Source organism: Colias philodice, chromosome 24 (genome assembly GCF_061535455.1).
Source record: "Colias philodice isolate Cphi_HAF_F1 chromosome 24, ilColPhil1 Martin Lab GWU primary, whole genome shotgun sequence".
In the NCBI taxonomy this organism is placed as follows: domain Eukaryota; kingdom Metazoa; phylum Arthropoda; class Insecta; order Lepidoptera; family Pieridae; genus Colias; species Colias philodice.
Window position 1 is genome coordinate 3,969,462 of NC_143109.1, and position 11,890 is coordinate 3,981,351.

The following is an 11,890-nucleotide window of genomic DNA, read 5'->3' on the forward strand; positions in this document are numbered from 1 at the left end:
CTACGAATGCACTCCACGGAATAGTTATGATATATTTAAACCAATGTACATACGATCTACATATTAACGAGGTTTGCTTTAATAAATTTCAACGTGATAATTTTGGCGTTGGGAAGCTTACGTGTGCAAACTCTATCTAGGTTTTCAAGGTAAAGTGTACATGTAATATCACAAATCACAATGTATAAAATGTTATATGCCATTGAAAGACTTGTAAAATGCTGGCATCTAATATGCCACTACTACTATAAGAAGACTATAAGAAGCTTATGTGTTTCTGCTTCCGGAAAACAAAATCGCCAAAACATCGTGTAAAAGCAACACTGAAGAAACTAAACATCTGCCCCAATTGATCACAGATGGGTGTCGAATGGAAAACAATATTACTTCATTAATCAACCCTTACTAATCTCTTACATTTGGTAATAGAAATAAGGGCTTTGTTACTAACACTCTGCTCACTAAACACAGCGACCATTTCATACACCACAATGCCTATTACATGACGAGGCAATTCTGTGGCTAGATAATCCTACTGAGATCTAAAACGGCCTATTCACGCGACTGCCGAGCCGAGCTGCCGTCACCGGAGCTTATTACGACAATGTCCATGACATTGAGACAATCCTTTAAACCAGCAATTCTCAAAGTGGTAAACGTTGACCTCTAGGTCCTCCACAAGAATCTACGTAAGAAAAAATCCACCCAAAACTGTATTTTCACATGAACTGAATGAAATTTCACATGAATATCGTTTTGAAAAATGATCGGTAGCAGGAAGAAAAGAAAGTTTTGAAATCGTTGTTTTTAACGAAGTAATATCCAGTAGAGTACGAACAACCAACAATAAAGAGCTGTTGGAATTTCGTTTCACGCACCAAATACAAATGTAAATAAGCCATATGGGACATTAAAGCGGGCCAGAAGGGAACAGCGTCGATACATCGAATCGATATCAATCAAAAGGTATTAAACGAGTGGTGTCACACCGTTCCGCTCGCTAAGCGGCTTAACAAACGTTCAACATTATATGTTCACGGCTACTTGACATTGTTTGACTTTTCGAGCCGACGAGGGCAAAGCATTTGATCTATTCTTCTCAACAGTGTTTAATACACTTTAGAAATTGAATATACTTGTTGATGAGAAATTAAAATGTTTGGCAATACGTTATTGTACTGATCGATTGAAATTGATTAAATTGGGTAGTATTAGGTTTATTTTTCATTCAGCATTCAGTCTTTAGATGAAGCTCAACGTTTCTAGAAATGTCAATAGACGCACCTCCCACATAAAATTTATTAATAACTAGAGGTCCGCCCCGGCTTCGCCCGTGGTACATATTTCGCAATAAAAGGTAGCCTATGTCCTTTCTCGGGTATCAAAATATCTCCATACCAAATTTTGCATGAAATTGGTTCAGTAGTTTAGGCGTGATTGAGTAACAGACAGACAGACAGAGTTACTACAGAGTGACATTTATAATATTAGTATGGATTAATTATGTACTGATCAAATAGATTGTGTGAACACAAAGGATATCCCGTAATCATTTTGGGACAAACAATAAAAGCATTCACTCATTGTATTAATATTTTGAACCACATCTATAATATTTCATTTAAATCGCAAGAAATTTCACTAACGACTAAACTATTTTCACTCAAAACACCACTATAATAACCAGCACTAACGCGCAAGTTCCTTATTATAACATAATAATTTCAAAGCGAAATCTCAGCATAATTCGGTACCCAGTAGCGACACTATGAATATGTCATACCGTCCATTGAAATGTAGCATTCAACGTGCACCGCAACCGCACTTTAGATACTGAATTTCAATGAAATTATACTGGGGTTTCTTAGAGTACGCTACGGAATTTCAAGCGGGCTTTATTCACCTCATGACCGCCAATAACCGTCATAATTCCGTTTATAAATCGTGCCTCGACACAGCAGTATAACGAGGATTATTTTTTAAATGTATCACATCATCACCTTTTGCCATTCCTAATTGTTACTATCACTACATAGTATGTATAAAACAAAGTCGCTTTCCCTGTCCCTATGTCCTTATGTCCCTATGTCCCTATGTCCCTTTGTACGCTTAAATCTTTGAAACAACGCAACGGATTTTGATGCGGTTTTTTTTAATAGATAGAGTGATTCAAGAGGAAGGTTTATATGTATAATAACATCCATTAAATAGTAGAGAAGTACTGTTATTTTTGAGGTTTCTAATGTGATGTCGTAAAAAATTACATTTTTTCCGCTTACATTGCAAACGCAGGCTGAACCCTACGAGTTTTATCAAAATAATGTACTAAGTATACACATTGAAAAGGTCTACAGAAAAGTCCGCGATGGTATATGTCTATCTCTTATGGATAACCCACAATAACTTTTTTTGTCATTTACTTTTTACGACAAATAATGGCTAATTTTCGATGCGATTTTAACCAATACAGCATTAATCCTTAACCAATTAAATACCTTGAATACATTGTTAATTTAATATAGATCTATATGGCCCTTTACACCGTATGATTTAAGTGAATATTTTCGAAGATATTACAGATTTAAAAATTGCGGGACGTAATCACGTAGCGTTTGCGCGCGGCGGTACCGGCCGGCCGCCCGGCTATCTATTTTATACCCGTGCGAAGCCGGAGCGGGCCGCTATGATTTTATATACCTACAACGTTCACAGTTTTTCTGTAGTGTATTTAGTATCAGCATTGTACCCGTGCGAAGCCGGGGCGGGTCGCTAGTAATATAATATATCATCTTTACTATCACAGTTGCGATAAAGTCGATAATAGTGATTCAGAATGTTTCTCGATGAAATTGTTTATGTAATCACACATCGGCAAAATTAACAATACACGAAGTCCCCATACCCATTCCAAAACATGCAAAATGCCGTCTAACTTTTTCTTAACTTATTCACAAAAAGTTCAAAAGAACTTCGTGTGAAATTATGGAAGTACTTTATTTTTTTATGCAAATGTTTTAGAATTTTAAGCAGGTAAATACACTTAAAATAGTGCGAGAAATGGTCATTTGTATTTTTACTTATAATAATGTACATTAAAAAATTTGAGTTAAATTATAAAACCTTGAAAAAAAAAGTTTTTTCTGTTATCTGCTAAGTCGGTGGGGCGCCTGATGGTAGTAATATAAATGATAAGCTACAACCCATGATCATTTGCAATAGCCTCTATAAATGGATCTGAGATATTTTATTTTCAAATATTTTGTCCAAAGTACCCGAAAAAATATACGCAAAATATACAATACTTCTCTTCACGCTCAACACATTTAAAAGCAGAAAATGTCTGACTATAACTAGTCCTGAATAGTAAAGAAATGTCCCGTAAAAAGGCTTATTGCAAAGACTTCGATTTGCCGGCGTGTAGGTACCGTGAATTTCAAAGTAATTTATTTTGTGGTAAACGTGATCGGGATGTTCAACAGGTACCAACCAAATCCGCAAAGTTAAACTTTAGCCCAAATACGCAACAGATTTTCACCTTAAATAAGAACTAAAAATCCTCAGCTAATGTTTGTCTGAATGTAAGTGAAAATACTTCATAGAAATTTGGTATAGAAATATTTATTGAATGATGGTTATTAATAGAAAAAAAAACAAATGAAGGAACAAAAAATAGAAAAATATATTGTAAGTATCAAATTTTCCTCGACATCATTTCATTTCCTTCACTAGCACATTTCCTTCTCAGAAAACCTGTAGTGAAATCATCCAGATTTATGGAATATGGATTAAAATTACTGAAATGTTTTATTTCTTTAACTTAACAAGCTAGATATTTCTTTACAAAAATTTGATTGATGCTGAAATTTACGAAATGGACTTCTAAGCCATTATAACCTTAAACAAATGAGACGTCATTCAGATTTCGTTACAATTTGTATTTTAAAACGGGACCAAAAAACTCGAGACTGTACAGTTCCAAGGACAGAAAAATAATAAGCATAAGAATGAGACATAAATATAGGACAATGCTCAAGATACGAAATAATTATCTATTCATAAACAATATGCGCACGGTGATACATAAGCAGCTATTTATAACACACACCTGCCAATGACAAAAAGTGGGCAGATTAACCTCATTCCCGTACCCATTTATTAACTTCACAACTTATAAAAATAGACCAAATGCGTAGTTTCTAGTTTATTCAAATTCTAAAGTTCCACGATGAAGTGCGAGCGCGAATTTGCTAACTACAACACCGGAAAAGTTCATTAATACATTTAAATTTTAGTCAAAGTTACCACGAGTTACCTATAGAGGATAATTAACTAATTGTTACTTTGAACTCATACGAGTCAACTAATAAATTGTATTTAAAATGCATTTCGTTATTTCGAGTTCTCTTTATTCGACATCATAAATATGCATTTCAACAATTTACAAACGAACCGTTTCTTCAGCATAAATAAGCTATCAACATGAAGTATCTCCTTTTAAAAATTCCAGATTCTTTCGTATGTGTGGTTAAAGAAACACATAATTAGCTATAGAGCAATATAATATTTGAAGAAAACTCACCGGTACAATGTTCCCGAGTGTATTTTCTTCACGCCATCCATGTCTGCCGTGGTGTCCTTACCATCGCCTGGTCGGGTCGCTTAGCAAGCCGGTATTGGTACGCAATTCAACATCATTGTGCGCTCTGCAGTGGCTTTTCTGGAGAAAAATTAACAGGTTCATGACCAAACTTCGCGCGAAATCTTTAACTATAACTATTGTTTAAGTGAGAAGACAATATCACCCGGTAAATCAATAGTTATTCGAATCATTAAGTACATCAATCGCTTAGTAAAAGGACAATAAAAATGCTTCATCAGACTTATATTATTACGTTTATCATAATGTCTTAATTGTGTACAATAAATGACCTTAATTTACTAAACCATTATCTATTGCCTACACAATATACAGTATGATACATATTTATTGGACTGTGAGGAGAAGCAATTGCCTATAATCGACGCAGCCTGTAAGGATCCACAATAATTTGGCAGGCATATGTCACTTGGTTATTAGGATCGGATTGTAAGAAATACTCTTGATATACGAAATTTGTATTCTCTTTTAATAAAAGAGATATTATTGTTACTGTGAAAGGTAGCCATTATTGTTAAAACTTGAGATTTACTAAGGAAAGCATAAATTAAAAAACCTCTACAGTCAATTCAACCTTTAGGACACCCAGGGTACAGTCCTCCCCGCCTAATAAAACATTGTAATACAAATCCGAATCATTAATTTCACTATTGTATATTGGAGTAAGCTTGACAAAGGTTCCTAGTAACGTGTATCCGCCTAAATTGGACGGTTGTTTGCTATATTAGCACGCTTAATGCGATCAATGAACACTGTTATTACAATCGGAACCTACAGCATCAAAATTAATTTAGCTAAATTGCGCAATCAACAAATAGACGTGGAGAGAATTAATTTTGCGTTACATAGATAGATAGCAGAGTAAGTATTCCATCCAGGTTCTAATAGCGTAAAGAAAGATACAACCTGACTACACAGAAAGAAGAGCAGTGACACAGCAACAAGTTACGTCTTTTTAACTTAACTAGCAACTACAGAATACGGAAAATCAAACTGAAAACAAATCGATTTATGGCCAAGATTGAAGAAAATTTTTAACATTACGTATATTCATATGTTATAGTCAAAGTCCGATACACAGTCTCTTCGCGGAAGGACTGGTTTATCCTAGGTTTGGCCAAAACCATCAGGCAATCCCCGAAATACATTTCAATTTCGCCCTTTGCCTGAAGTATTTTTAGTCAAACCCAGGAGCTCCTAACTTTTCAGTCAAACGTCGAAGGTAAATTATTCTGTTTCGGTTTTGGCCTAGTCAATCCTAGAAGCGACTGCAATTCTCGGTCAAACGTTGATCTGAACATGTTTAAACAGGTTCATAATGTCTCTCGCGGACCGCGGTGTTCCTCTTGCTCTTCAAAATTATGCAAATGTAAAAGGTCTAATGTATTGTGCAATTCTAAATGTCATAATGCCTCACCATGCCAGAATAAAGATTAATTTTTCATTTTAATTACCTAAGAAATTATTAAAACAATTAACATTAATGCCTCACCATGTCAGAAAAATGATTAATTTGTCACTTTAATTACCTAAGAAATTATTAAAACAATTAACATTAAAGTTAATGCCTCACCATGTCAGAATAATGATTAATTTTTCATTTTAATTACTTAAGAAATTATTAAAACAATAAACATCAAAATTTTAAAAATGTTATTTTTTTATACTTAATCTTATACAAACTAACCTCCGTATATTCCAAAGCATTTATTTATTTATTTTATACTTTATTGCACATCGTACAAAAGGCGGGCCTAATGCCACACGGCATTCTCTCAAAGCATCTCAAATATAAAAGTGAAAATCACGCAAGCTGACCAATCAGGTGTCAGAACTGGCAGAGTTAAGCGGTTCTTAAGACTTGAAAGCTGCTTAAATGATAAAATTCTTCCAAATATACGAAGATAAGACACTTCATACCTATATCGGAGTTTGACTCGTCAAACCCCGATTTAATAAAATTGTGTTTTGACGTTTGCCTGACCAAATTAGTCTCTCCCAGGTTTGACGAAAATTGTTTAGTCAAAGGCCGAAAATTTACATTTGTTTGGGCTTTGACTAAGTCATTCAGTCTGACCTGAGGATTGACCAGTCCAAACTAGGAGCGCCGGAGCTTCGGAGTTTGCCTATAACACATATATTGGATTGGCATTTCGTATTGTTCTCCTTATAGGTAGTACACGAAAACTAATCACGTACCTAGCGAGTAGCGAATATAAGGCTAAAAAATACCGGCAATTTTCACGTTCTATGTAGACTTGTGTTTAATCAAATTAACATCGTTAGCTCGAACAATTGTAATGACGGAGCCGTTCCTGCAGGCATAATGGAGCTACGGGTGCTATTCAAAAATTCATGTAATTTTGTAGTTGATATTTAACCAGAATTTTTTAATGGCAAAATTAATTTATCATTGTACACATAATTACATAATGTACAAAAATGAGGTATCAATTTATACTTTATGGTAATGACTAATGAGCATTGTTGAAGCTACACTTCTTGGACTTAATAAGATATTCTGATTTCTGTATACCTTTACCTTATAAAGTTATATTGAAAGTGTAAGAAAAATCTACAACATCTTAAAACAATGGTCGTCTAGCTTTAACAAGTACAAAATACCGTTTTCCATCGTATCTTTGTTCAATAAATTGAACGGATTTAAGGATAAGTCAAGATATTTTCGGATTCCTCCCTCGCTAGGGACGTCGTTTCGCGAAGACGGTCTTGATTGCGCCTATTTTTATATTATCATATCGATATAGTTCTAATGTTTCCTTATTTGTACTTCGCAAAGCTAATAGCTGTTGACTCATATTTAATTTAAACAATTTTTCTTCCTGTTAGTTTATAGATAGGCATAATATGTTTTATGTTATTATGCTGTAAAAAGGGTAATTTAAAATAGTGCGTATTTTCTATGTATGCTTACTATACAAAGAAAATACGGGTATACTTCAGTTTAGCCCATACCTCCGATCGATCTGATTGATTGATGATCGATTTTGGTACACATATGGATTTTGATTTTTGACACGCAGATGAAGAATATCTTATTCAAAATAACAATTTACCGCTATAGGATTACATAGTACTGATTTAGAAAATGCTTATGGGAACTTGCGAAAAATCAGACGACTATATACAAAATAAATTACCTAGTTACCTACTCAAAATAAACACTAAAATATCATTTTACATTTATATGTAGTCATTTCTCCTATCATATACACAACAAAACAAAGACGGATGACTTATACCTTTAAGACACAATCAAAGGTCAAATAGTATGCATACGCGCATACAAACGAATACCTTTATCAGAGTAGGTAACTATGTGATAAGAATAATGTGACGATTGTACATTGTACAACATTGTACGAACTTCGATCAACGAAAATCGATATGACCGCAAAGCATACGGCGTACTTTATGTAATACTCTTGGTATTAAAAGTGAAAATATAATGTTTTATATGGTTGTAATTGTATTAGGGTTACGGTTGTGAAATGTTTCTGTTATGAAGTACTTTATCACAATTTTGAGGGCTTGTTTCATTCTAATTGCATTTACTACGGTAATCGTAAAATAACTTTATGATACGATACCTACTTCGTAGGTAAATAAAACTAACAAAATGTAATCTAACGAAATTCTTAACAATTAACCGACGACACATGAACATTATTAACGGTCCAATATTTGAAATGCATGGGGAGATACAAGACGGAATTATATTTTTGGATGCAATCCAACTAAGTGAAGGAACAATCGGAAAAAATAAATAAATCGTCTATCTCGGTAACTGTTAGCCTTATTCTCGAAACGCATTCCATTTGTATGAGTCAAAATTAGGTGGTGATTTCGTGGTACAAATGTTTATAACTTTATGCTTTATAGGAACTTGTTTGATCTCTCATTTTGTTATAGCACATATCGCGAATATTGTTTAATAAAATACTATTGCAAAAATTGCCTAATTGTAAAAATAAAACGTTCGTTCAAATCACCTTTAACACATAAAATCGTGTTGTTTATATCATCCTACTATCATACATACACAGTGTTGAAGAGATTTTCATTATTGTTAACAATTAACATGGAAAAGCTAATGAAACAAAAAAAAACTGTTCAGAATTGAACGATTAATTGAGGATGGCTATGTAACATTGTGCTACGACCTATGTCCTATATGATGGAATCTCGATTGAAAAATGTATCAAAATTGAGAAAAAATATTTATAATTAGTAAAAAATATTTAAACCTATAGAATTGAAATATATTAATAATTACTTATTGGTACAAGTATTGTAAATATTTGTAGCTGATAAATCCATGCAGCAATGAATGATGTTCCTAACGCCTGTGGGCCACTATTTTTATGAAAAACAATCCATAGGCTATGCTGTATAATAATGTGAAATAATGTGATGTGGTAAGTATTAATTTAAGAATATAGGTTTAGGGAAGACATATTGGGCATTAAAATGCACGCAAATTTTTAAAAATCCAATAATAAATAAATAATAAATAAATAAATATTATAGGACATTATTACACAAATCGACCTAGTCCCACAGTAAGCTCAATTAAGGCTTGTGTTGTGGGTACTAGGCGACGATAAATATAATATTTAATAAATACATATATAGATAATAACACCCAGACCCAAGAACAAATAATTGAGTTCATCACACAAATATTTGCCCTGACCGGGGATCGAACCCGGGACCGTCGGCTCAGTAGGCAGTTACTTTACCACTGCGCCAACCGCGTCGTCATAAAATAAATCGTCGTCAATAAATTTCAACGATGTGCATGAACCTTGCATTTTATATATCTGACAATAAAATATAACATATAGTCCGCCACTCAGTCCACTACAAGTAGGCCTGCGAGATGAAGGCTTCCCAAACTAGAATATGAATCAATGGTAAACCAAGAGCCGAGCCTTAATAGCAGTGATTCTTTTAGTCTGTACTCAAAGAATCACTGCTATGCAATATGTAATCAGAAAAAAATACATTAAGAGTAAACAACTATAAATTATAGCAAAATATAAAAATATAAATGCCCAATAAATAAATTTTCCAAATCTATTTCCAGCACCTTTGTTGAAATCTAAACCGTATTATGAGCTATAATTTCCGGACAGATTATGGCGTGAATTGAACTGACTAGCAAATGCATATTATGATCGCAATACCCAACCATGGTTAACCTCTCAACCACCGAGCGGCCAGATCCGACTGCGACACAATAGATTTTGTGTCTGTGATTCCGGGGCCTGATAGATTAATTATGTTTATTATATTATTCCATATAATAATATGGATTTGCCAGTCAGTTCAATTCAGGGCATTAACTGACTGGGAATAAGAGGTCATAATACGGCCCTTGAACATGGTGCAAAACAATCTATCCTATACTACACTATTGATATAAAGCTGTTGAATTGTCTTGTTTAACTAATCTTGTGAAATCGCAATACAAACTTATCACAGGAAATATGGTACTACTTTAAAAAAATCCCTTTTGGATAAATGTACCATGTGCGAAGCATATAAGAAGCGCCAAGATTTATAATTTAAGTTATGTTGGTAATTATATTGTTTGCTTAACATATTAATGATCGATGATCATCAAAACCTTATCAAAACATAAATTTAAGAGTTATCTTCGTGATATATTTAAAAGTGCAAAAAGTTATAAGAAAACTTTGAATAAATAGATAAGGTAAGGCAAAATGTAGTAGTGTGAAGGTTAAGTTGATAAAAAGAAGAGCAATCAAAAATGTTGCCTAACTAAATAAGTACTTTAAAGATTAACAATGTGTCAAATTGTTTTTATACTTTCTTTATATCTAATAAACTTAGTAAGTAGGGAGTCGTTTATCAAGTCAATAAAGTGCCATTCAATTTATTTATTAGTTAAGCATTAACACATAGATGTTCCAATAAGACCATTCTGCAAATCTATGAAATGATATATAGTATACTAGTGAACTTAAATTGATCTTGATCTGTATGATTAATTATATTAACCGAACTTATAATTGTATTTTATAACTCAAAAAGCTCACAGTAAGTAATGTGATACACAAATTGAATTGATACCTTACTTCTACACAAGTGATGTCTGCACATACACACGTTTAGGTATGAATATGTAAATACCAGGTCCATGAACCTTTGATACAGTCATTTTAACACAAAATTAAGCATTATCTCCCACTGACACGTAAATACAACGAAATTGAGAACTCCTTGAAAATGGCTTCAAACATCAAAATCGTACTAACACTGCCGATAGCTCATAACGTTTTAATTTAAATAGAACGTGAGATAGGTTTTTACGGCGACGATTTCCCGTATGAATGCACTTTCCAACAGCTTTTACTATCACACGGCCCCTACTATACGCAAGTACTACAAACAGTATGAAAAATATCTGAAGATTGACGTACGTACTTTACGCACTGGGAGCGGTCGAAATGTAGTCAGCAATGATGTAAATGAAGCAGCATAGACGTCCGAAACAATAATAAAACACTAATTTATAATGTTCAATAGTTTTCAATTGAAGATTATTTTATCACAAATCACACAAAAATTTCAATACACGACAACGAAGCGAAACTTAGCGTAATCCCTCCTCCCTTCACCTTAAAATTACCGTAGACAATATTTGCTTCATGTTTGAATGATTTTTCAGCACTGGCAATACTATTAATAATTTATTTAATTTCAATCTATGAAGTGGATAAAATAAATTCTTTGCGCGTAAATTAATTTAATAAAATTAACATCATTTGTATATAAAAAATTTAATCTTAACTTGAAATAATATAGTCCTTTTTCAAAGAAAAATATTCATTGAAGCGCAAGTTACTTTATGAGATTTATTCTAATCTGGGAACTATATTTCGATTAGATGATTTGCAAACCATCCCCGTTTTCCAATTACAGCACTAGAGCGCATTATGCGGCATAATGCTTAACGTTGAATGTTCCAACTACAGCAACGCTTCGCACAATCGAGCACTAGAAAAAGTAATGCGCGTGATTTGATGCGTGCAATCGATTTATCGTTAGTAATTATTAATTGTTGGAAAAAAATTTAAAGCTTTCGTTTCATTGTAGTTTTTTCGAAATAATCAAAGTTAATTCAAATTGCGTTAAAAAAATAAATATAAGTATGGATGAAGGTACAAACATTGAAAAAAATTT

General features: G+C 33.2%; 1 protein-coding gene across 5 annotated transcripts in view; it reads right to left on the minus strand.

Moving 5' to 3' along the window:
- p120ctn (adherens junction protein p120) overlaps window positions 1-11,330 on the minus strand; it is a 58,463-nt gene extending 47,133 nt beyond the window's left edge. For 3 of the 5 annotated variants that reach the window (XM_089710224.1, XM_089710226.1, XM_089710221.1), the window contains exons 1-2: window positions 11,132-11,330; window positions 4,580-4,717 (exon numbers count right to left, since the gene is read on the minus strand). In XM_089710224.1, the coding sequence (XP_089566350.1) occupies window positions 4,580-4,620 (41 nt within the window). In that variant the 5' untranslated portion in view covers window positions 4,621-4,717; window positions 11,132-11,330. Of the gene's footprint in view, window positions 1-4,579; window positions 4,718-10,777; window positions 11,079-11,131 lie in introns of those variants that run through there. The other 2 variants (XM_089710223.1, XM_089710222.1) reach the window with 2 other exon arrangements.
- Window positions 11,331-11,890: the final 560 nt, after the last annotated feature.